The 27,653-nt window shown below is 40.9% G+C and overlaps 1 protein-coding gene across 29 annotated transcripts in view; it reads left to right on the forward strand.

Moving 5' to 3' along the window:
• Window positions 1-27,653, forward strand: part of LOC117542190 (neurexin-1a) — a 301,076-nt gene that overhangs the window by 21,454 nt on the left and 251,969 nt on the right. For 10 of the 29 annotated variants that reach the window (XM_034209679.1, XM_034209677.1, XM_034209680.1 and 7 more), the window contains 2 exons: window positions 347-358; window positions 800-847. The exons of 9 other annotated variants lie outside the window; for them this stretch is intronic. In XM_034209679.1, the coding sequence (XP_034065570.1) occupies window positions 347-358; window positions 800-847 (60 nt within the window). The remainder of the gene's footprint in view (window positions 1-346; window positions 359-799; window positions 848-27,653) is intronic. 10 more of the 29 variants (XM_034209688.1, XM_034209689.1, XM_034209702.1 and 7 more) reach the window with 2 other exon arrangements.

Here is a 27,653-nt window from a genome sequence, read left to right on the forward strand (position 1 = left end):
GGTGGAAAAATAGCTTACTGAATATTGAAGCCGGTCCTCATATCTGCCGTGCATGTTGCGAGAGTCTGCACAGACGATCTGTCCATTCTATCTTCATTCATTTCTGCGGCCTCTGCATATCCTTATCATGCAGCAGAGATGTGTTGCTCCTCTCTTTCTGCTTTCCTTTGTAGTAACCCATTTCCTCTCTTCTGTTTGCACATATATGTAGCCATCAAGCCTTTCTCCCGTCTTCTATCCTTTTTTCCAACCTGACCCGGACACTTATCGGTATCCCCTCTCCTTTTGTTCTACCTTTTTGTCTGGAATCTGCTTTCTTCATGGAACATTTCATCAAAACTCATAGGTAAAAGTAAAGGTACTTCCCCTTCTAATTCTCTGTGTTCATGAAACTATGACAGCAGTGTTTGTGGCAATATATACTTGCTAATTGAAGTATATAAAGTCATTGGCATTCAAAAACAAATAGCTTTCTCAACTATTACTCAAAGATCTCAAAGGTAGGTGCCGCTTCTGCTTTGCATTCATATGTGAAAGCTGTGTTGCGTGTTTCTTTTCTGCTTGATGCATGGGAATCATAAATGAGGCTCACATGGGCATATGAACACAATCGTTGCTGTCCTAGTTCCAGTACATCACCACCCAGGGGTAACTACGCTTCAAATAATTGGTTTGGGATTTTTTGCGTGTGAGGCTTGATCATAGTGTTGTGGGCCTCCCATCCCGGCTGTGATCCTCACCTCCTCTCCCTGTAGGGTAAGTATACCTCTGATCTTTGCCATTTGACTCTCCTCCTCAGGGCAGAGAGGGGAAACTTGGCTACTCAGGTCCCTACTGAGCATTCAAGGTAAAGTTTTGATTCTTTCAAGTTAGCTACTATAGAAAGCCACATTTAGCAAGCCATCATTAGCTTACTGAAGTGTGGGAAGCTTGAACATCAATGTGTTTGGTTTACCAATTGGAGAAAGACATGTATTAAAAATAAAACCTCAAATTTGGAAAGAACACTGACATTCAAGTTTTTCACGTTTTCCTTGATTTTGCTTGCCTTTGTTGCCATGTTATTAGTTTTAGTTTGGCACATGTTTTTTTTTTTTTAAATTAAAATGTCTTTACACCAAGTAGGATATATTGTGTTATGTGAAATGCTATCGCTTATCATATACTTGTGAAGCATCATCTGAACAGGTAAGTCTTCAACCTGCCATGTGGTGTACAGTGTTAGGGTTCGCTTTATCCTATGTTGCAAGAATCATAGCTATTGTAATGTATTTTGCTGCCAAACGTCAAAGCTGCAGTGATTTTTTCATGGATAACACACACATGCACACACACACACATACTGTACACGCACCCATAAATGAAATCATTTTCCGTTATGATAGATTTTACCAATCTGCTAAGGTAAGTGCCATTTCCACAATCCTACTGGTGTCATGGGGTTCGGAAAGTGGATGCATTCCAGTTGGCTTCTCATTACACACATACTTGACATACATAAAACAAATGTAATTAAATTTTGAATGTTTGATTTTAATTAGAAAAACCACTGCTGTGGGTGGTTTGAAAACTTTTAATTGAAAAAATATTGAATTAGTCAAATATTTGCTGTCGTCAAGTTTAGCAAAATCCTTGGAATAATACACTACTTGTCATTGACCTACTTGTAAACAACTGGCTGGGTATTTGGTATTCCATAAAAACAATTTTGTCAATACGATGACATTTTGCTGTCTGAAACGTACAGTATACATGTGATATGTTTACATTAACAAAACTACTGTAAATGTAGTGATACTGGCTACAAATAACATAATCTATGAAAGGTGGGTTTGTAGTTTTACACTAATAAGACAAATAGTTTAATACTACACCCTTAATACACATTTCAATGCTGACTGGTGTTTGTAGTGTACATTATACAGCTTCTTTTGAAACCCACTGGTTTTAACGACACAAAAGCAAACACCCAGTTAAGCTGTGGCAGAAGGAGAGCCACAGGGAGAGATTGAAAGAATGCTGATGAGGCACAAATTTGACATATGAAGCACACTGTTTCTAAATTGGGCCGTTGTCGGTTGTCCCCTGCGTCGTAGGGAGGGAAGTCCAGTTATGTACTGTGTAGTCACAAACACATATCCCCTCTTGAGCATTACATCTAGCAGCGAGGACACTGCCTGTATTCACTGTGTGCTTTAAGCTGGTGAGAATATTGTGTATTATGTTAGCCCCCCCTGAGGTCCTCCTATGTCACGTTAACCACTTGTATGGTTTATCCTGTGTTTCATGGCTGGTCCCTCGAGGATGGGCTGGTTTCTGTGTGCCGCTTTTCAGCTGGTGTACTCTCACTGGAGTACTAAAACCTTATTTCCATCCAGCTCTAGAAAGCAGGGCATACAGTAGGATAAGTCATATTACCGCTGGCACACAAATCGCTGGGTATTTAATTGCTGTCATCACAATAAACTGCCATGTGCAGCTTAAGAGGAACTGCAGGCTTTGCAGAAAGGCTTACAGGTACCAATGGCCTATTTCTATATTAGTATACTTTTTAATGTAATTGCTTTCACTTTTTAGAAATGAAAAGTGTCCCTTTTTATTATATATTGTGCATTTTATCGATGTCTGTGGGGCAAGTGAGCGGATCATTTCTAGAGTTTGTTTGCACATGTTATTTTATATGTCCTATTTCATAGTGTAAGGATGTTATAATGTAATATTGCATTCCTTTTCTTTACATTTTAGAGAATGCTGATAAACTGGTGAATTTTAAGAGGGTTCCTTATTTGGCTGATAAAAACCTTAAGTTCCCTTTTTACATCCAGCAATCCATTTGACATTGCCACGATTCTGCTGTTAACGTTAGCTGGCATACTTTTGTACATTACATTTTTCTGTTGAATATGCACGAATCAGAGTAGAAACTAAACATCTATTTATAATAGCTGACAATTTCAGAGCAAATGCAATAACCAGGATATTACTATTCGTTATGGATATTCATTGAAACATCTATGTATAAACCAAGGCATGAAAGAAAATCAATGCAAGCCTCACTATTTGGTCTGCTTATTGTATGTATATACTGGCAATACACACATGCAGTAGGAATTATGAACACACGTACAAGACAGATATGTGCATTAGATATAGATTATCATTTTAGTTTCACATCTGTTCGAGGACTTGTTGACTTAACCTTGAATAGAAAGGCACTTGTACGCGATGTGCAAACATATTATGGTACAGTACAATAATGGATAGTATTCAGCACGTCTCAGTGAATAGGAGTGTGTTTAAGTCGGTAAATTACAATGAAAAAGCCTCACTTAACATATTGTATGTGGGAATTTGAAGCACAACCTGTTTACTTTAACGGAAGCTCAGTGAAATGATTTGGTGTTCTGCAAAGTTCAACCATCTGCATAACTTCAAAGGTCATAGAATACAATACAAGAGCTCCAACATTAACTCACATATTTAAAGTCATAAAACAGCAAAACGTACATGTAGTATTCGTATTTTTTATTTGATCAAAAGTCATTTGTAACCTTTCATTCTGCGTTCCAGCTTCTTACTGTGAAATCTGGTAAAGCTCTGCATCACAGACTTTATTCTCTGGTACTTGTCTCAAAGGATTATACTTGACAGTCAGTTTTTCCCAAAGAACGCCACATTAGTTGTGCTGCAACTAGAATTAGTGTCTAAGACTTACATATTATTGACTTTCAGGTTGTTTAACAGCCAACAAAACAACAATTCGTGGATTTTAAAATTGTCACAGACAAGTACAGTATGTGTTGTAATCCTTGTTTAGTGATGAAATACCAATCCACCATGGAGTGCTGTCCTGGCTTTATTTGCTTCTGACAGCACAGTGGCCTGCAGTAAGAGATATTTTCGTTTTCTGGTATGTGTTTCTTTCATAGACACTTATATATCCTACACTTTTATATAATTGACCTCACCACAGCTTTACAGAAGAGCAAAGAGCCAAACGTGGCACATCGGTGCATGTTGGTTCTACTTGAGCTAATGTTGGGGTTTGTATTACCCAAGTTTCCCTCTTTGATTTACAGTTAGGTTGCCAGGTTCAACCCGGTATCACGGTGAGACGTGAACATGTGACGCTTTACCATTGCTGGGAGACGTGAAGATGTCACGGTTTCGTCTTTTCAAAACGTGAAAAGCGTGACAGCTACACGGTATTGTTAACCCATGTTAACCAGTGGATAAATACCCGGAAGTGCCAAGCAAATGGTCTTCCGCGCCTATTGGTCGGTTTTTATTGTCAAAATTAGATGTTTTTAATTTATTTTGTAATCCTCACACTCGATTTCGCCGATTTTCTTGTGGCTCTAGCTGGTCGAGACCTCTTTCAGCAGAAACAAAGGCTACGATGTTAATCAATTTGTGTTGTTGTGGAAATAACGGACGTGACGTTGTGTGATCTCTTAGCAACTGAAGTCCGTGAAATATAAACACCACTAAGGTTCAAGGTTCAAGGGTCAAGGGTCAAGGGTTTTTGTTATCAGATGCTAGCTACAGTGTCATTTTCAACCCGGTATCACGGCAAGACGTGAACATGTGACGGTTTACCATGCTGGGAGACGTGAACATGTCACGGTTTCGTCCCCTTCAAACGTGACAGCTACACGGTATTGTTAACCCATGTTAACCAGTGGAGAAATAACCGGAAATACCAAGCAAATGCTACCCCGACGTAATGATTTATTTTTTAATAGTCACACTCGATTACAGCGATTTTCTTGTTGCCCCAGCTGGTCGACACCTCTTTTAGCATAAACAAAGGCTACATTATACTATTAAATCGATGTTAATCCATGCGTGTGGATGTGGAATTAACGGACGTGACGTTGTGCGATTGAGTTGCCAAGCAACAGCTTCGGTTCATGTTAATTTACAAACTATTCAACTACAACCGTAGTTATATTTAAAAACATGTTAGAAGGCCTCATGAAATACTTTAATGCACATTAAAATGTAAATGTGAAGGAATGTGTGTATAACAAAATACATCGGTCATTAAACGAAACCGGAAACAGACGTAGGCAAGATCATCAGCTCGATGATTGGATGGTTATCCGCAATGCATGCTGGGATTTGGTGTTTATGTGATGTGAAATCTGAAAACGTTTTTTAAAAATACAATAATACTTTATTCCGAGTGTGCTTGCTTTACTCTTTGAAAGTCATCACATAACGGCATTGTAATACACGGTTCGGCTGCATTAAATATTACATATCTGCTCTATTTATAGAGCCCTGATGAGAAGACTTCTAGACAAACATGAGGCACTGAAAACGTGACGTGGATCATAAATATATAAGCAATTAAACAACATCTTACATTTATTTTTCACACAATACGTCTCCTTGCAGTATCAACACTAATTCGGCTGACTTTTATATTTGATCCAATTGGTAGATAGGCTGTATTTACACCATAACCGTGCAGAGCTGATAGAAAGGGACACCTGGTGGTCAAAGCACGTTATTGAATTTTATTATTTTATTATTAGATATTAATAGGAGGATGTGCAAAACAGACAAACTAATAAGGCTTAATTTAAACATTAAAGAGTACTTTAGGTTAAGGTCTTATTTTGAATAAGAAAAAAGCTTTAAGAAGAATATGGAGGGATGAAACCCTCTTGAAACCGCAGGTCCTTCCTTCCTGCAGCGGTCAGACTTTACAACCAGCACTGCCCCTTGTAGACCCTCCTACACACACCACAACACAGACTATAACACCCCTTGCTGCTAAATACAAACCAACTTTGTGCAATATGTGCAATATATATATGCCATTAATAACTGTGTAATTTATACCTGGCCACTAAATCAATATATATGCCGTTTTGTTTTTGATCTGTATTTTTGAAAATTATGTAACTTTTTATCTGTTTTTTAGCATATTGTTTAATATATTATAACTTAGTACTTTTTTAGCATATTGTTTTTTTTATTCTAACGTAGTACTTTTTTAACGCATGTAAGATATGCAACACTAAGCTGTCTGTGGCTCTTTCCTGCTGTAACGCTGCACATTTCCCCTCTGTGGAACTAATAAAGGTATTCTGATTCTGATTCTTTAATGGTCACACATGCAGAGCACACAGCACACACAGTGACATTTGTATCTACAGATACATATTAAGCCTGACAAAGTACTTAACGTCTAATATATTGCTTTCCTGCAATGTTAACTATGTTTAAGCACTTATTTGTTTATTATTTGTTTATTATTAAACTGATATTATACATATGTATTATACTCTTATAAGATGTATGTAGATAGCATAAGAAATGTGCAGAATGACAGTTTAATGGTGGAGTATAAACACATATTGATAGATGTCTTGTAATGCACTGTTGAGGAACCTGCGACCCAAGTTTTTCATTCATTGCATAACTACACAGTAGTTGTGTATAATATGATATGTCAATAAACCTTAGCTTATGAAATCTTGAAAGGGATGTTCAAACTAGTCATTATATACAGTCTTTAATGAACTATTAGTAGAGAATAACGAGTAATGAATATACTTTATAGAGATCCTATTAATATCTAATAATAAAATAATAAAATTCAATAACGTGCTTTGACCACCAGGTGTCCCTTTCTATCAGCTCTGCACGGTTATGGTTTAAATACAGCCTATCTACCAATTGGATCAAATATAAAAGTCAGCCGAATTAGTGTTGATACTGCAAGGAGACGCATTGTGTGGAAAGAAATGTAAGATGTTGTATAATTGCTTATATATTTATGATCAACGTCACGTATTCAGTTTTGGCGGCAGTTCTCCTGTTTGTCCAGAAGTCTTCTCAGCAGGGCTCTATAAATAGAGAACTACGGCAGATATGTAATATTTAATGCAGCCGAACCGTGTATTACAATGCCGTTATGTGATGACTTTCAAAGAGTAAAGCAAGCACACTCGGAATAAAGTATTATTGTATTTTTAAAAAACGTTTTCAGATTTCACATCACATAAACACCAAATCCCAGCATGCATTGCGGATAACCATCCAATCATCGAGCTGATGATCTTGCCTACATCTGTTTCCGGTTTCGTTTAATGACCGATGTATTTTTGTTATACACACATTCCTTTACATTTACATTTTAATGTGCATTAAAGTATTTCGTGAGGCCTTCTAACATGTTTTTAAATATAACTACGGTTGTAGTTGAATAGTTTGTAAATTAACATGAACCGAAGCTGTTGCTTGGCAACTCAATCGCACAACGTCACGTCCGTTAATTCCACATCCACACGCATGGATTAACATCGATTTAATAGTATAATGTAGCCTTTGTTTATGCTAAAAGAGGTGTCGACCAGCTGGGGCAACAAGAAAATCGCTGTAATCGAGTGTGACTATTAAAAAATAAATCATTACGTCGGGGTAGCATTTGCTTGGTATTTCCGGTTATTTCTCCACTGGTTAACATGGGTTAACAATACCGTGTAGCTGTCACGTTTGAAGGGGACGAAACCGTGACATGTTCACGTCTCCCAGCATGGTAAACCGTCACATGTTCACGTCTTGCCGTGATACCGGGTTGAAAATTACACTGTAGCTAGCATCTGATAACAAAAACCCTTGACCCTTGAACCTTAGTGGTGTTTATATTTCACGGATTTCAGTTGCTAAGAGATCACACAACGTCACGTCCGTTATTTCCACAACAACACAAATGGATTAACATCGTAGCCTTTGTTTCTGCTGAAAGAGGTCTCAACCAGCTAGAGCCACAAGAAAATCGGCGAAATCGAGTGTGAGGATTACAAAATAAATTAAAAACATCTAATTTTGACAATAAAAACCGACCAATAGGCGCGGAAGACCATTTGCTTGGCACTTCCGGGTATTTCTCCACTGGTTAACATGGGTTAACAATACCGTGTAGCTGTCACGCTTTTCACGTTTTGAAAAGACGAAACCGTGAGATCTTCACGTCTCCCAGCAATGGTAAAGCGTCACATGTTCACGTCTCACTGTGATACCGGGTTGGCCAGGTTTGTGCGGTGACAGGTGTATGTGACAGGGTACAGCAACATATGTTATCATACTACATTATACTACACTTAAACATCAGTCAGAAATAACAACGATTACGACAACTGTACAGAGAGGGTTCACAGAATTCTTTTAAAAGAGAGTGTCTTAGAGTTGTTCAGCGTTCATTTCTGTATTATATTGGTGATAGTGTTGATGAGGTGACTCACTATAATGGGGTGAACGCTTTAAATGAGTGCCAAAGCCTTGCATTCAGTTTGCAATAAAATCTATTTTAATGTTTGCATACTCAGCATGACCTGAAATCTTAAAGCTCTTTAGTTTTCAGGGAGAGTCCTTACATTTACTCTACAATATGTAGAGATGCCCTCAATACTTTAGGATGATAGTTGTAGACAAAGAGTTTCTCATTTGAAGCACACAGCACCTTTGCTATGAAAGAGCAACACGTTATTTTAGATGATGTGCATTGCTATGTCAGATTGCAACTCGTCAAGACTTTACGCCTTCTTTATCTGAAAGGTAACACGATACCATGTGGTGCGTGTTGAATCAACAACATATGTTGCCTTTTCAGCTTCAAATGGAACCTGGGAGACTGTCAGTGAAATACTTTGCTCCATTGACTCCCACAGGATTGTATTTACCCAGCGTTAACCCTATAGTTATTTAGCACACAGTATATGTAGTTGCAGACAGTTTTATAAATACTATCTTGTGAGTAAAGTGCATCTACAGAATTCAATTAAACATGACGTCTTTTAGTGAGGGTGTTCGCTTCTGACGATCTTGATTCACACTTCTCATAGAGGGCATACTCAGAGATAATAACACCTTACAGTGAGCAGTCATCTGGACTCTCATTATGTAAAATGTCAGCGGAAATGCTGTTTGAAAAGCTGACTCAGAATTGTAACAAAAACAAAATTGGGTTCATCTCTAGGTCTTGGCATATGGGTAACATCCTCACCATCTGGTCTGAAAACTCAACATGTAAGAGCCTGATTTAAACTCATGTTGCTTACAAATCAGAAGCTCTCAATCAGAAAATGCTTGGAGAATATAATGTGCAGTTAAGTTTTTGGTCCACGTTTACCAAAACCAAAAACCAAAATTACCTATGATGAACTAAAGAGATACCTTGCTAACTCAAAAGGAGATGTACTCTTTGAAGTCACCACTATTAACTATATATTTATATATGCATACTATATCAGTCTCATCTAGCAGGCAATACTTTCAAAACACAAGTAAATCTGAGGGCTTACAGAAAGGACCTGTCTTTTTATTTATATTACCGTTGAAAGGTCTGTCATACATAAACTACTCTTCAAGAGAAATTCACAAAAAGTTATAAATATAGAGGTGAGGTAAAATGATTATACTATGAAATGATCTTGCAAGTGTCACAGTGATGTAAGTCTCAGTAGCAATTTATTTTCCCCATTTTTGGTGATGTTGTCAAGAAGTGTTTCATCAGACCTTTAATTGTGCAGGCTTAAGCAGATATTCCTGCAGACTGACCTACATTTCAAGGCTCAAAGGAAAGCATGCTCCTCCCTTGAATATCTTTACAACAATATGGTGGCAAATAAAAAAATGCAAAATGTAACATATACTTTAAAGGGGACCTATCATGCAAAATGCATTTTGTGATGTATTTTATACATAAATATGTGTCCCCGGTGCGTCGGGGAACTCACGCAGCATCAGAAAATAAAACCCTCTCTCTTTTCCTCTGTACCCAAATCTTTTAAAAACGGGTGTACAACGAGCGGATACAGATTTCCATCCGCTGTGACGTGTCCATCCGCTGTGACGTCGGCGGACCCACAGAAAGTTGCTATCAGAAACAATGCCTGACGTGTTTTGGACGTAAACTCATCTTTGTTTACATTAGCAAGCCTCGCTAACACTCAGAGCTAACCTGTACTGTAGAGCACATGTGTTTAAAAAGCAGGAAATAAAAAAAGAACTCACCTTGTGATAAACCTGCAAGAGAAAAAGCATTTGAGCTCCATACTGTTTCAGAAATAATCTTTGATGTGGTTTAGAACAGGATGGCGTTTTATCACAACCTAATTTAACTTTATCTCCGGTAGAATTCTGATCAGGCATTAGCTCCGCCTCCTCTTCTTTCTTTTTTTTCAAGCTAATGACCCAAAATCTGCGTTTCTCTAACAGGGCTTCAAAAGAGGGGTTTGAGCAGTATGAGGCATGGCTACAATGGGTGATCTGTTTGGTATTTTGAAAAAAAAACTTCACAGACATGTTTTGTATGGGTACAGTATGGCCCTACAATATATTTTTCAAATATAGCATGATAGGTCCACTTTAAACAAAAATAATAAAAAGGTGGCGGTATATTCTGTGTGCATTGAGTCAAGAGACTGCCTCTGAAATTCTGTCAATTTAATTTCACACATAAATTGCTCATGTTTCTTCATAAGGGAAGTGTTGAAACACATGATGAATGCTAGATTGAGGGGGAAAGTGTGATGAACGATGGTTGTCATGATTATTTTAGTAATATATTCATTTGCATTGAATTTAATTATTATTATGACATAATAATTCCCTTAACACAGCGACATATATCCCGAATTCATTTTGAGCTGACCTACTCCTTAGTGTTATTTGAGAACATTATACTATACTACAACATTATTTCCATCCCTGTTACTGCTATAGTTCTCCAGAATTGTTAGTTCTTTATGTTTTTAGAAATTGTCTGCATCCAGCTTGATAAGAGCTTTCTCGATGGGCTCAACAGCACAGGTTGTCCAAACAGCATTAAAGATTTCATGCACACTGAATTATTACCACTTCTAGCTTACCTAGTGCATACCAATGTACCCGTTACGTGCCTAGCTTACCTGCTCCGTACCACAGCCCAGGGACACCAGTGTGTGTTACAAACAAGGTAATTGTTCTTGATGGGTCACAGAGGCAGTTTTCACAGAGACGGGGAAACAGAGTCCTTTGCAGTGCCGAGAAAAAAGGCCTGTAATTGCCTGCAGTGAGATTTGTGTATCTTGACATGGCAGATTGGCAAGACTGCACTAAAGCTTCACAGATTAGTACATTACCACATATTCTGCTCCTGAGGGGGAGACAGGAAGACACACAGAAAGAGTGAAGGACTTAAAGCAGACAGAGAGAGGCATTTAAAGAATGAGCTCAAGAAATGGGCAGGGAAAGGGAGAGATGGGTACTGTGTGAAAAGAACAAGAGTGATAAATTAGGATTATAAAACAGAGCCATGTGATTATAACAGACACAGAGGGAAAGAAATTAATAATGAAGAGAAGGAGAAAAAACACTCCGGCCTGAAGTTGTTTGAGAGTGTTTTCTTTTTGAAGAAAATTACGGTTGTTTGTTTCGAGCAAACATTTATTTTTCATACATCAGACCTGCCTGCCTGGCTTTCTGATAGACATGTTTTGCCTTTTTGTGCCAGTCTCAGATTCATCGCCAGCATCCGGAATCGGATAAGCAGTAGACTGCTTTCTCTTCTCTCAACTATCAAAACAGACAGGCTTTCTGAGGCTGGTGACAGGCATTCACTGTCTTCTCATGTACACCATCAATAACAACAAAATCCAACATCAGAGGATTAACAGTTATCGGTGCCTTTTGTTAAAGAATATTTACTGTAAAGATGACAGTAAATATATATTCTAGCATACCTAACGAAAGGGCGAAGTATTGTAGAATACAAAGGTTGGATCAATATGAACAAGGCTCATCGGGCTCCCCAGGTAGAGTGGAAGGAGATCTGCTCCAGATCAATATCGCTGGTCGATGCCAGTGAGAGACTGCACTGATGAAAAACTCTGTTTCTTGGCCCGCAGAAGACAGTGAATGGATCTTAGCAGAATATAAATTAAAAAAAGACATAGCCATGCTTCAGCTTCAGACTGCATCCTTTGCAGGTCCTTTTGTTTTGTTATTCTTCAACTCTTAGATCGTACGGCTCGCCTCCTCTGAAGAAAAAGCTGCCAGGTGTTGTTATGATGTGCTGTATAGGGTATGAAATCATATTTATCCTTTCAGTGTATTATGATGAGATTTCAAAAAATCTTCACAATACATGTTTACAGAGCGATGTATGGTTTTGTAGCGCTGCTTTGTGTGGGTGATATATGAGAGCAAGCCAGTGGCTTAGCTGCCTTCAAAGAGATTGTGATTTTCCCCATCATTAATGGACCATTCATCTTCTCCTATTACAAGTCTGCTGCGTGTTGCTTTCCAGACTTGTTGGAGGGAAGGGATACAGTGTGAGTAATTCATATGGAATCACTCACAAGCCAAGGCAAACTCCCATGACTTTTTCCACGGTGGCATTGTAATCTGACTAGAAATAAGGGTCAATACAGCCAGCACAAATGTGTCCTTAATGATAAACAAATCAAACAGATAGGGAGAATTGTAGATGATGGCGATTATCAGTACATTTTTCCATCCACAAACAAATTACTATAGTAAGTAAAACAGTAGATACCAGTCCCTAAAACTAGAATGCCAGCACTGTAGATCCTTCATTAAAGAGTCAGAAAGAGTCATTTGTTCTCCCAAATATTGATTGGTATTTGATCAGACAAGATTTATGTCAGTAAAATGCAAATACAACAAACATTGTTGATGTTAGAAGTGTCTCCACCCAACAAAATACACAGGTCAGACGATCAAATTATATAGGAGTAAAAGAAAAACAGACGTTGGTCATTACCATGCACATTAATCATTTTAAAATGTAAACGCTGTTAGAATAACAATCAACAAGTTAGAAATATGTAGAAAAGCTGGCATTGTTTGAGTGCAGGTTGCATTTGTATACTTAAATTAGATAGACAGCTTTTTCATTATCTTGTGATGTAGTTTTGTAAAACTTTCAAACCATGTATGTACCAGTCATTTGTCACTTACTACTTTTCTCCATAGCTTTAAATATGAAAGAATAACACAACAGTTTGACCTTGACAGTTTTGATTTAGTGGTTGACTTGAACAACACATGTAATATTATGAATTAAACCATAATTAGAAGCTGAGAGTTCTTGTACCTTTGATACAGCATTCTGTGAATATTTGTGTCCAACAGACCAAAACCCAAAAGTGGCTGCCTTTTCAGTGATGCATAGCGGGGAAATGGCAAGGCTCCCTGTGGGAAATTGAATAGTCCATTTCCAATCGAGTGTGCCCTGGAAAATCCATGGGGGTCAGTGGCAATTTGTCTCAGGAGGTCTGCACTGAGAGTCATTACGCTCAAGACCAACAAGTCCTGAGGGACACAACCATTCTTTGAAGGGAGACTTGCATTTCCTGTATGTCCCTTCTGTCCACTTGCATAGGTGTGGTTTCCCCTTTTCAGTGCAGTATGGAGTCGCATAACAGCATAACAAACCTGCACTTTACAAAATGTTCCTCTGAAGCGGCATCTCATTAACCTCCATTTTTGAGTAGCATGTCTCATGATTAATTATAAATGTTTATTATAGACAAAGTGCCATACAGTATCAACCTCACTTGGAAGCCACATTTTGCTGTTATGCCGCAATGAATAACTCTTGTTACTCACGTTTTAATAGGTAGAAGGTGACTCATGATATGCTAACCTGAGATAATTGTCTTATTTGCTGCCATATTTTTCTTATTCTGTAGTTCCTTATCAATTCACATCTAATCTAAGAAGCCAAAATGGAAGCGTCTCTATACAGTATGTCCTTTACATTCACACTATTGGAGTGTGAAGTTGTTTGGATGAAGTTCCCGAGAAAGCTGCAGGCAGCAATAACGCAGGCCGAGTAATCGACCATTTCTGAAAAGGCACTTTCTCAATAAGCACTGCACAAAAAAATGCAAACCATCACAACTTAAAACGAAAATGAGCAATTTATGGATGAAAGAAATTCAAGCTCTAAGTAGTGTCATAACAACATCCTCCTTTATTACTGTGCCTACTTCTGCTGCTCATCTAGCCTTTTCACTTTGGATGCACTATTCAGCTGCTTCTGTGCTATTCATTTGCCCTCCCCTCTCATTTCCTGCCTTTGCTTTTTCCGCTCACTCCTTGGATTCAAATCACCTTCAGAGAGAGAATTGCACGATGAAAGACAGTTGGAGATTACATGACCCTCCTGCTGTATCAATGAGTTTCTGTTCATTGGTGCACTCTACCTTTGGCTTTTGGATGGGATCCGCATGGTGTAGCATCAAAAGAACAGCACCATCTTGATTTCATTGTTGTTAGAGGAAGTTCAGAAGAGCATGATGCTGCACAGTCTCATCTGGCATTTTTTATTACTATCCAAGCTAGAAATTGTAGCATTAGGGCATTTAAGCCTTTTCATAGGAAGGTTATTAATGCCGGTACTGCCCTGTTAGTGTATTAAACAGTTAATTATGTATTACACTATATACATATCTTCATGAGATGAAACTGTGAATGTATCATCCACATCTCTTCTCTCTAGTGGCAGTCACACATCTCATGAAATATAAATGAGACTAATTGTTTCATTTCCAGTTATTCCCAATAGTATTTTGTAATCATTTATCTTCCTGATATCTATCACAGGTATGTTTTATACAGCAATTTCTCACATAACACTTGGGTATCTTGAGGAATTCTATTCTAACAAATAAAGCTATGTGTGACTTTGTTCCTGTTGACTAATATTGCAACAAAGGAATATCATACCAATGCAAATTGAGGTACATTTATCCATCAAATTCAATTTCTCACACTCTTAAATATCTTAGAACAAGAATTATAAGTCTGGCAGAATTTGACCAGGATTTATCTGTTTAGAAAATAAATTTTAAAGCAGTTACAATCAAATAAAAAGAGAGAGTTACGGAGAGTTCCATTGAGATATTCATGCATGAGCTTATTTCCATGTAAAAGGCAGATTTTGTAAAAAAGGATATTTCCTACTTATTACTGCTTGATAGACCCTGTGCGGCCTGTGGGGAATGACATAATGAACTGTAAATATATTACTTGCAGATGGCCCTGCTGAAGCCATAATTCCCCGTCCCTGAGCTCAGGTGAAGGTCAGCGGGGAGTTGTCAAAATGTCCCTGTTCCCATGAAGGCGCTACCACAGCAAGGTTCCACAGAATTAAAGTGGCTGTCAACCTGAATCATTAATTTTCATTTTTGTTCTCTGTCAGCGGTTATTTATCCTTGGGCTTTATAATTTTGTGCTTGCGGGATCTGGCCTGATTTTCCCATAAAGCTGCGAGAGAGAGAAGCAACACACTTAGCCTTTTCATTACATTGATCATGCAAAAATAAAACAGCATTTTATCTATGAGATTAGTGAGGAACATGCAGCATTTTTCATAAAACATTGTTATTAACGACTCAATTTGTGTGACATCACTTCATTTTATGTGAATGACGCAGATTGTACACTGATGTTTTACATATTCTGTTCTAATATGGGATACATTATCACCCCTTAGCTCCGCTTGAAATGGCTTTTTGGCATTGTTAGGAAGACTGAACATTTAAGGACTCTTAACAATTCTTGCAGCAGTTTTTTGATTAAAGCCTGCAAGATTTAACATAAAATAGTTTTTATCCAGCAGCATCACAGAGTGGGGCAATGTCAGAAGGGCATCCTATCTGACGAAATTGAGATCACACACATTGCTCCTACTAGCTGAAATTAAATTCTGGCATTGAGAATGGTCACTTCACCCGCAGGAAATAAAAAATCAAAGCTCAATACAAAGTTGTCTCTTGAGTAGCAACGAGGGAGTGCTCTGTTCAGAAAATCTTTCTTTTATATCCTGGGCCTTTATATCATAGTTAAAAAGATCTACCTCTGTCTGCTATTACAGTGACTTTTAATTTGATAATCAATAATATGTTTATAAAAACACATTAAGACAAAGTTAGACCCAAGTCAAGTCATATTGTGTGAAGCTAGTCCAATAATTCTAATGATAAGAAAATATGGAGAAACATGTGTGAGTATAGCTATGATTACACTGGCATGGGTATACTATAGCTATAGTATAAAACATTTGATCAATAAATTATTACGAAAAGTCAGAATCAAGCACAGAGGGAGTTGATGTTCTTTTCATTATGTATGAATTCTGTGCCGTATGCTGCCCTAGTTTTCTGCTGCTGGAGAATCATGACATAAAACAATCGAAAGCAGTGTACGTTTTGATTCGGCTAACAGGCGTTGTATGCAACAACCCACCAACCAATGACACAGCAGTTAGAGATTAATACTGCTCTGTATGTAACATTTTTTCAGACTCATTAAACAAATAGGGTTCTTTTGAAATGGCTTTAGAATTATGTCATCATCAGGCCATAAAGCTCCGACACAAAATGATCATGATGAATTAGGATTTTTCATTTACAACATTGATGCTTAACAATATGCAATGCACAATGTCAGCATGTCGACATAAAGCTGCATTTCAATTATTGAATGGAATCCTCTCAAAAAAATTGTACATTTTCATTTTCAGCAGAATATTTAAAAATAATAAATGATAGTAATGATTAAGTATATGCTTTCCCAAGAGGTTCCAAGCAGTCTGACATGCTTACAAATGAACCGCAGAACTCTTAAGCTAACATCCCATGCAAAACATTATTTGAAAATAACAAATATTAGTAAAAGTGTAGAAAGTTTAAAAATAACAGTATTTTCATATAGTCGCGTAATTCATAAAACTATGAATTTTAAATGGTCTAAATGGCTATATAATGGCAGAGTATAGGATGGTACATATTCTAACAGATATTTGCATGAACTTGAGGAGATGTTATACGAAGCGTTTAACAGTGCTCGAGCTGTGTAATTTAGAGGCTGTGTCAGTGACTAAAATAGGCCTGCAGATAAGAGCCGAGGATGCCTTGCACATCATTAAGTGTGAAATATAACAACACGCCCCTCAGCTGCCTACTGTTCCCCTGGAGAGACAACAGCTAGCTAGGGCTCTGCACAATTAAAGCTGTGAGAACCACGGACCTACCTTCCTCACGTTGCTTCATTTTAAAGCGGCTTTGATGGAAAGTATTGCAGTGCACCACTACATGAAGTGCCTGATAACAAAGCTGCAATATCCTTTGTTCTCTGGTCCAAGCTGATGCAGTTTTGATTGGGTTTCTCTCCCAACCTACGCTCTCCTTGTACATGTATTGTAATGCATGAGCCTAGAGTGTACCTGGAGGCAGATTATCAGTGAAATATTTCACACCACTCCGAGCACTCCCTGAAAAGGGAGAAATAAAACATTATAGATACTGCTCTGGAAAATTGAAAAGTGAAGTATATGTTCTCTAGTCTAAAGGACAGGATGTTACACTCGTCCGCCTCGTACGCCTCGTCTTCCCTTTTTATTTTTTTCGTTTGCATGAAAATCCAGACCACTTTGTTCTTTGTTACTGTGTGCTGATTTTAGAAGAGCAGTATGTGTGGCTGGAATTGTTGGCAAGGCAGCATTATTGTTATTCTGGCAGCCCCTAAATATAATTAAATACCACTTCCATGAGTCATTTTGTTGCATATTTGAAACCGCATAGTAATTAGCAGCAATATAACACAACAGCAACTGCACCAAATCCAATCAAAGAGCAACTTTGATTTATAATATTACGGGCAGCTTTGCACTCTCTCTTGTAATACATCAAGTCATCTACATGCAATTTTACACACCGTCACTGTGCGCAGCTTCACAGAGAATAGGCAATGAATCATATTACATTACAGAGAAAAAAACAGATTGCTATGTGGACATTTGTATTTTCCAATATTTCCAATATCCCTCCCACTGCAATACCTTGGGGATCAAGAGTTAAGTAAAAAAATAAATAATTCTCCTAACATTGTGTTTTTTTAGACTGCTGACAAGCTGTTCTCTGGCTATTAAATCCATTTCTCACTGTCAGTGGAGCTGGAGCAGCTTACATTTGAATGAGGAGATGCTGGTGCCCCTGCTGCTGTAGGACCTATATACACTGAGGGTAATGGAGTCTGTGCATTATGTCACAGCTGATGTACACCATAATTATTGAGGAAGTTGGGATTATGGGACTCTAATAAAGAATATTGACATTAATTATTATTAACTATTTCACTTAGGGGTTACAACTTTTGTTATTATAGCAACAATACATTCAAATCTGTTGTCCGCTGAGGTTTACCAGTCACATTTCACCAAATGTGCTTTGCCATTGGAATTACATTGTATTATAGGACATAGAACAATAATCTGGAAGTTAATATAAAAAAAATAGCCAGATTCCTTGCAGAGCTGCATCCACTTGGTTAAGATTGGAATGACTCATCCCTATGATCAAAAACTATCTGTAGGGGTCGGCAACAGGCGGACCGCGGTCCGGATCCGGACCCAGACCTATACGGACCCGGACCTATAATCAATACATTAATAGGGGATTTCGATTTTGATGGGGCGATTCTATTTTAACTGCCGCCGACAGGGGACGAAATAGACGAGTGAGTGATACAGGGAAAGAAACAAAGAAGAAGAGACGAGAACGCGGCAGAGAGAAGCGGAGAGGAAAGTGTGAAGAGAATAATTAGCGATAGAGGAGGCCTTCTCACTTCTCTTATTTTTTATTTCCTCGCTCCTAGGTCTCGGTCTCACCGGAAGTTGATTTGTCTGCGCCATCTTGAGTAGCGTCCCAATGGCCTTATTTTTGCCGGAGGAGCGAGGAGCGATAATGGAGGAGCTATAACCGAGGAACCACCAGACCATCCTTCGATGAAATCCTCAGACACTCGCCCCGCCCCCTTACTGTGTATCGCTCACTGATTGGACGAGGCAGTGCATGCACTGATCTGATGCTTCTTGACCGTTCTTGACATGAGAGCAGTTCTCATTCATAACACTCCGTTCGATGTCTCACTATGGGATGCGCCTCAACGCATATGCAAACAGAAGTATCAATCTCATTACGCCAATCCTGATTGTGTGATCTTGACGTCAACGTCAGGGAATCCACCCAGCCTTTAAGTAGCTTGCGCTACGACGCAGCGTCATTCAAACACCTCTTCTCGCTCAGAGCACATCTCGATTTATCAGTAACCGGGCTAGCTTAACGATCCACAGACTGAACCCAAAGCTAACATTCGGTCGACGGGCGCTTGCCGGTTACTGTTTTGCTTTGCAAGAAGACTGAGCAATATAACACACCAGTTAATATTGTAATCTGCCTTGCCGTTCTTTCTGTCGAAATAACGGTAAGGTTTGATTCTTCTTCAAGCTAGTAACATACCTGTTGCTAGTTTTTTCTTCCCTCCACACCGACACCACGGTAACGAGGACGTTCTCTTTTCTCTCTCACACCAGAGGAGACAGAGATAAAAAAAAAGGTATTAACACACCAGTTAATATTCTTTAAAGAATAAAATCTACACCGTCGCCTTTTTTCCTTTCGGACTAACGGCAAGGTTGGATTTTTTTTCTCAGTAACGTACCTGTTACTAGCGTGTCCACTCCACGCCGACACCCCGGCGATCGAAGATGGACCTTTCTCTCCCTCAAACCAGAGGAGTCAGGGACTCGGAGGCTCGGGTATGCGGCTGCGGGTTTAAGATTTCAGGCACAGACTCACACCAGGTCTGCTCGTCCTGCCTCGGGCTGGAACACGCCCGGGAGGCTATCGATAACCCCGGCTCGTGCGGGCATTGTACCCGCTTCACCATTAAGAGCCTCCGCCGACGGTTAGCACGCCAAGCTAGCTTGTCGGGTCAGGACCCCCCTCATGTCCGCTGATTCGCCGGCCAGCAATCAAGACATGGTGGCGTCCGCCGCAGAGATTGAGCCCTGTGCTGTGTCAGACTGGGGCTCAACAACAGCGACAGCCGCTGAACCGGAGCACCACGCCGTTTCAGGCTGGGACCCGGTGGCGGCAAGAGCCGCGAGAGCAGAGCCCCGCACTGTGTCAAGCTGGGGCTCCCAATTGGACCTCACCATGGTTCCACCCGCGGAGGATGTCCTGGAGTTGGACTATATGGAGGACGAAGAGGATACCTCTGAGTTCCTCCTGTCTGACTCGGATGAGGATGACATCTTCGTTTCATCGGCTCAGGCTGCAAAGCCGGGAGCGATGTCCGCTCCCCCGGGCGAGAGCACACCAGCTTCGCCTGTCCTAAGCATGGACTTGCAGGCCGTGTGTCAACACTGGACATCCCATGGCCTGAAGTGGCCAAGGAGACCTCCAGATCTCGCTACGAGGGGAAGAACTTGCTCCAAGCAGCGAGGACGAAGAGGCAGCTCCTTCCAGTCTTTCCGGAGATGCTGGACGAGGTGTCGGTCTCGTGGAGAGACCGCCCTTCAGCAACAAGGCCCCAATCCAGGGTGCCTCCTCCCTGGACTGTGACGGTATGGAGAGGCTCGGCCTGCTCCGCATGCCGCCCATGGAACCGCTGGTGGCAGCCCACCTCCAACCGAGGCTGGCTTCGACACCGAGCAGGAACCCCATGCTACCGGCAAAGGCAGACCGGTTCCAGTCAGCGATGACCGAACGGGCCTATAAAGCCGCAGCTTTGTCTGCCAGGGCACTCAACGTCTCCTCGCTGCTGACCGCCTTCCAGGCGGAGCTCTGCGAAGACATGTCGAGCAAACCTGAGCCTGCCGTGTGGGACAAGATCGCAGCGATCACGGACATTTGCCTCCGTGTGCAGCGCTGTGCAGTCCAAGCCACGGGCAAAGCACTAGGAATAATGGTGGTACAGGAGAGAGCCAGGTGGCTCAACCTGACGAACCTTCCAGACCGGGAAAAAGAGGATGTTCTGGACATGCCTATTGTTCCCGAGGGCATATTTGGCTCCGCTCTAGCTTCAATGCAGCTGAGATGCAAGTCATAAAGGAACGGAGACGAGGCTCTCCAGCTCTGTCTCCCCCGAAGGGTCCAGCCGCCACCTCCAATGGTCCCGCGGCAGGCCTTCACTCAAGCTGTCTCACGTCCTGCCCGGTTCAAAATACCGAAGCAGCAGAGACCGCAGCCCGTCCCGGGTCCCCAGCCCAGGCACGAGGCAAGAGGGAGCTGGCCAAGAAAATCTCCGGTTCCGGCAGCTGCCGCTCAGGCGCAGCCGACCCAGGTTTTCAGCCACCAGGCGAGGAAGAAAAAACGGGCGGCCTGACAGCCTCCTCTCCTCTCCTTGATGAAGGAGCTGGAAGTTCCCTGTTCCCCAGCTCCAGAGCACGTTCCAGTGTTGGATGCTCATGTGTTTTCGGGGTGCCACCATGCCCCCATCTTCCCACCGCCTCGAGTGATGCCAGCACGTCATCCTCAAGTTCGCGCCATCAGGGAAATGGACTTAACATCGAAGACAGCAAGTTCCGCTGCCTGTTTAAGTCACACAAACACATGTCATCATTGTTGTTTCAAAATAAATCATTTTCCACTGTCGTTTCCAGGCTTGAAGCCAAGGGCGCAGTCAATAAAAATGAAAAGAAAAACAATAAAAATAATAAACAGTCTGTCTATAGTGCACCACTATATGCAGACTGGACTCTACATCCAATGATTGTGAGTTAGCTGTGGGTGCGTTACGGCCGAGCCGCGGTAGATCTGTTCGCATCAAAAGAAAATGCTCAATGTCAGCTGTTCTTTTCAATGCGCGATTTAAACGCACCGTTAGGCGTGGACGCACTCGTGCACGTTTGACCTCCGGTCCTTCTGTACGCGTTCCCACCCCTGGCTCTGATACCCCCAACTCTGGCCAGAGTGAGGGAACAACGCCACACACTTATCCAGATAGCTCCGCATTGGCCTGCAATGTACTGGCTGGCGGAGATATATCAGCTGCTGTGCGGGCAGCCGTGGCAGCTCCCACTACGCAGGGACATACTGTCTCAGGCGGGGGGGACGATCTTTCACCCACACCCAGAGCGCTTGGCACTATGGGCCTGGCCCGTGAGTGGTCAAATCTGAATACAGTGGGGCTCCCTCAGAAGGTGATAAACACTATTCAGAGTGCAAGAGCTTCCTCCACCAGGTCTCTCTATGACTGTAAGTGGAGGGTGTTTGAGGAGTGGTGCCTTCAAAAAGAACACATCTCTTTTCAATGTCCTGTCGGGGTGATTTGATCATTTCTACAGGACTTAATTGATAAACACAGAGCTTTATCTACGATCAAAGTGTACCTGGCTGCTATTGCTGCATGCCATGTGGGCTTTGAGGGAAAGATGGCTAGCCAACATCCTTTGGTCTGCCGTTTTATGAAAGGGGCTCGCAGGCTCCTCCCTGTTTCCAGGTCACTGGTGCCCTTATGGGACTTGGCAGTGGTTTTAGATGGGCTCACTCGACCTCCATTTGAACCCCTGGAAGAAGCTGACATGAAACACCTGTCACTGAAGACAGTGCTGTTACTGGCTCTGGCATCTGCCAAGCGAGTCAGTGACATTCATGCGCTCTCTGTACATCCTTCATGCACTCAGTTTTTCCCGGGGCAAACGAGAGTGTTGCTGAAGCCCAACCCTGCCTTTATACCTAAGGTGGTTGGCTCATGTACCCCCATTGACATTGTGGCATTTCCTCCGCCGCTGTGTTCCTCTGAGGAACAGCGGCTGAATTTGCTGTGTCCAGTTCGTGCTTTACGCACCTATATGGACAGGTCAAAAGAGTTTCGATGCAATGACCAACTCTTTATATCCTGGGCTAACCCTCAGAAGGGCAAGCCCGTTACCAGGCAACGGCTCTCCCACTGGATTGTGGAAGCGAATGCTCTGGCTTATACGAGTCAGGGTTTGCAGGCACCAACGGGCCTGCGTGCTCATTCTACTCGTGGACTGGCTACATCCTGGGCTTTGTTCAAGGGTGTTTCCATCCAAGACATTTGTGCAGCAGCGAGCTGGTCCTCGTCGCTCACTTTTGTCCGCTTTTACAGGCTAGATGTCTCTGCTCCAAGTGTGGCCCGCGCAGTGCTGGGTCCCGTGTTGAGACAGAGTTCTACCTGTTAAGTTCTGGTTGTTTTGGTGATTTTCGAGATAAGCATGTCTAGCAATACGGGAGTTTCAATATCCCATAGTGAGACATCGAACGGAGTGTTATGAATGAGAACTATAGGTTACTTACGTAACCCCAGTTCTCAGAGTAACATGAAGTGAGATGTCTCACCAGACGGCCCTTCTTGCTTAGGCGAAGCGAGAAGAGGTGCTTATTTTGAATGACGCTGCGTCGTAGCGCAAGCTACTTAAAGGGTGGGTGGATTCCCTGACGTTGACGTCAAGATCACCAGCCAATCAGGATTGGCGTAATGAGATTGATGCTTCTGTTTGCATACGCGTTGAGGCGCATCCCATAGTGAGACATCACGCTTCATGTTACTCTGAGAACTGGGGTTACGTAAGTAACCTATAGTTTCCCAGCGGAGTGAACCATGAACCTCACGGGAGTCACTCCTCAGTTTATACTGTGTTTTGTTTAAATTAATGTATAATTTAGTTACAAATATGTGATATATCTGAACAACAAAGTGGTAAAAAATCATTTTCTTCATTTATCGGAAACATTTTCATGATCGGTTTTTTCGTTTATACACAGTGGCGAACCGTGTCTATCACAACTGGACCTTCTGTAGACACTCACAGCCCCCGCCGCCGCCACCCCCCCCCCCCCCCCCCCCCCCCCCCCCCCCCCCCCCCCCCCCGCATTATAATGTCCGTCTTTTCACTGAATTATCGTCTTGCAAAGGGTACTCACAACAATTCCGCAACAATCACCTGTTGCACTTGTCATTTCAACGTTAAAAACAATAAAACGGCATGAATTGCTTCGTCGCATAGATTCTCTGTCTCGAGCCAGTTAACTAGCGGGCCTTCTAGAGTACCCTGGAACCGAGGGAAACTCTGAAAGAATACGCCCATTTGCTACAAATCAATATACAGTATGATTGGTTGATCAAACTGTCAGTCCAAACGTACGCTCTCATTTATTCATTTTATATACATTTTATTTATATAATTAAATCGATTTTTTGTTTGTTTTATCGGAGTGTTCCAGGGTATTCTCTGAATACCTTGAAGGCCCTGACGGTTCGCCACTGCATTTTAAGAATGGCGTTTATCTTTTTTGAGAATGAGTTCTTATTTTATTTAATGTATTTGGGTCTCCAACATATGATACACATGTTTGTGTCAGTAAATGTGTACTAACAGAGGCGTGGGTATTTGTGAAGATAACGGGGACAGAGCTGGCTGCTGTCAGACGATCAGCTGTGCAGCGTCATCACAAACGGACGTCGCTTCACGTGACGCTCCGGAGGAAAGGACGTCCCATTGCTCTTAAAACTAATTTCCCTGCTTCTTGTGGTTTCCTTGCATCTCTCCATGCTTCCCTGGTGGGAGGGACTAGTCGCAGGGAAACGACGCAAGTGAGGGACGCAAGGAATCCATTTAACCGAAGTGAGAAGGACCCAGGGAGAGAAGCGGAAAGGAGAGTGAACAGGTCAAAATTAAAACTAAATATCGTTCCAGGGCAGGCTAACCAATGAGCACCTCATTTAAACTCCTGGCAGGACAAGCTCGAGCTCAATTCTCGTACTGAATTAAAAAAAAGTGAGTGAGGGACTGCAATATTTGGGAAAGAAAGAGAAACTTTAAAACTGTTCAATTGTTATGATGTGTAAAGACTGATATTGTTCTATCAATCGTCTGAAACAGTTAAGTCATGATGTGAAACGGTTAACAAAGAAAAAGGGAAACTCAAGCTGCTGCTGCACTTTATTTATCTAAAATTAAGCACTTTTAAGATGCACATATTTTCAAAAGCTATTTTATTTATTTTCTCTATTTTATTTTTAAATGCAGCCTGAGAGGAACATTACACATATCCACAGTATTTACTGTATATATGTATAGTTCAATGTTAATAGACAATAAATATTGTTGTTTTTGAATTGTACTTTCTTTATTTGATTGGCAGTCAGTTGTTGATTACATGCAGACGTTGATAAAGCTACAGGCCACTTCAATATATATATCACACTAATTCATAAAGCAACTTAGACATTTTGATGTTCCGGACCTTTGCATGGGGACATTTTCTCTAACTGGACCTTGTTGAATTTTAGTTGAATACCCCTGCTGTAGGAGATACAAACTGTCTGCTCTAGTGTCAAACTTTCATCCAATAGCCTTTCAGAGGCTTTCAACCATATTGCATGGTGTTTATCAGCGAATTGACTCTATGTTTGAATCCGTTGACATGCGAGCTTATTAGCTTTCGTTATTACATCCAAAGCACTTTTAGTACTTCTTGTTCTCGTGGGCTAGTGAAGCGCAGAACTTTATCTTGACCTTCGGAATAGCAGTTTGACCAAATAAATATGGCTCAAGGTCCACTTACTTGCTTTTGACAGCGCTTTCAACAATATCACATAGTCTATACAGCTCATCTTGATAAACATAACATCATTATATAATATATACATATATACAAGAGAGGAAGATAGCTGACAAAGGATTTTCTTGTATCAAAATGATTGTTGTGAACTTTGTCTTGGGAATTATTTAAGAAACAAATGACCCTGTCATCAACAACACACCATCTATAATTCTTTGTCCTTTTTTTTTTTTTTCCATAAACAGTTATTCCGCCCATGCCCGGCCTTGGTGCCAGAAGATAAATAAGGGGAATTAATTTGTGTCAGGATGACAGCAAAGCACTTCTCTGTTTGGCAGGAAAAACAGAGCAGAGAGTGTTATTAATGACCAGACGTGTGGACTGCAAGGACCACAGTCCCTCAGAAGGAGGTCAAAAGAGAGGGAGGCGAGCCGGCGGGGCAGGGGGGAACAGCGTAACGCAAGAATAAAGAGAATATTTGGCAAAGTGGCAGATCAAAAGAGGAAACTAGTCTTAAAGATGTTAGAACACCCACCACTGCTCACTCTCCGTGTTTGTCCTAGTTTGTGGTGTCACCAGCTTTGCACCAGCCCTTGCTATGTGATGTAATACAAATAACCTCACTGCTGGCTGGAGATCAGTGTGTTGTTTGCAGACAGCAGTTAGTTCTGTGAAGCAGTGTGACCCCACCGTCTAAAGACAGGATGCTTTCCAATATTACCTTTATGGCCTTTGATAGACTATGATTTCAGAGTGGAAGCAACTTCGAACTCTGTGTGTCTGTGCGTGTGAGTGTTCAATTTCAGCCTATGAGTGCTAAATTGTTGTGGTTTGAATTGGAAATTGGCAATTCATAACTGCTCTCTGTTGTTCACGATCCGCCTTCACTTAAACTAAGGTCGTATAGGTCGTCTGTGAAAGTAGCTTATTACGACCTGTTTTTATATTTACGATAGATGACCTCTAGTGGCTGTTGTAATTACAACGGGAGCAAATGAGGAAGCCAATATGAGTTCGCTAACTTATTTGTATGCCTACCAAAAGTCAATACATTGCTCCACCAAACAAAATATATAGATTTGACCCTTTTCCTGCATCTCCTAACCAAGAAGGCACATTCAAAGATGGATATTATGTGGAGACAAATCCTAAAGTTAGTGTTTTCTGTATGAATAGTCACTCCTGGGTTGGCTAATGTAAGCAAACTTGAGTCACTGTGAATATTAGAGAAACAAGTCTACATGGTAAAACTGTGACGTCAATGCGGCAGAATAAACACAGCTGTAACATTTGTGTTTTTCTTTCTGTAAGCATTAAAGCGTATGTGAGAAAATAAAGCCTTTTTTCCTGAAAAACAATGGACGCCCTGCAGCCACTAAGCCGGCATCAGCACTGACACAGGCCATGTTGTGTATAACAGTATATATCTGCAACATCTGTAAGGAAAAGGTTGATGCAACCGTTACATTTTCCCACTTTGGTTTCTTTGCAAACGGAGGTTAACATTCATAGGGAAATTCTAAATTCTAAAGTTCAGGATGAAATAAAGGAAGCGCTTGAACAAGGCACATGGAAAAGGATTTTATTCATCCTAGCATCTTTGTATTTTAACATACCGAACAGCTACCTCACAAAACACTTTGTACACGGCTCTAGGGGAAATAGAGAGTGTTGTACTGAAACTGTCAGTGGGCATACCTCATCGTGAATTTATTTCTGTATCTCTTTATACTTTGAATATATTATAACATTAAACTACAGTCATATATAGTTTGAGGATCAACCTTTGCTGATTTTGACGAACAGAAGTCTGTAGCTGCAGTAGACTCCAGTTGTCAGTAGATCTCACTGTTTCCATGTAGTGCAGAAGCAAATGGTTAATGGCAAATAAATAAAGAAAGAACAGGGAAACCATAATCAGGGAAACCAATGGAAATAAGGGTCTTAAATCAGGTTTTTCTTGATGTATTTATACCAGCGTGCCATGTCAAGTCACTCTGTTATGATTATTTCTCATTTTGATTATAACTGTAGTCAAGTAGGTTTGTCTGAACCATTACCGCAAAACATATGCTTTCAGGGTCTGTCATTGAAATGTATTCTGCCACACTCACAACACAACAAGTGTTGAAAAGCTCTATGCTAATTTTGCACGGCAGTGTGTGAAATGCTTTTTACAGCAAAAAGGTCAAGGACACACTTGACATGTGTGTGTGTGTGTGTGTGTGTGTGTGTGTGTGTGTGTGTGTG

This window comes from Gymnodraco acuticeps, unplaced genomic scaffold (assembly GCF_902827175.1).
Source record: "Gymnodraco acuticeps unplaced genomic scaffold, fGymAcu1.1, whole genome shotgun sequence".
NCBI lineage: Eukaryota > Metazoa > Chordata > Actinopteri > Perciformes > Bathydraconidae > Gymnodraco > Gymnodraco acuticeps.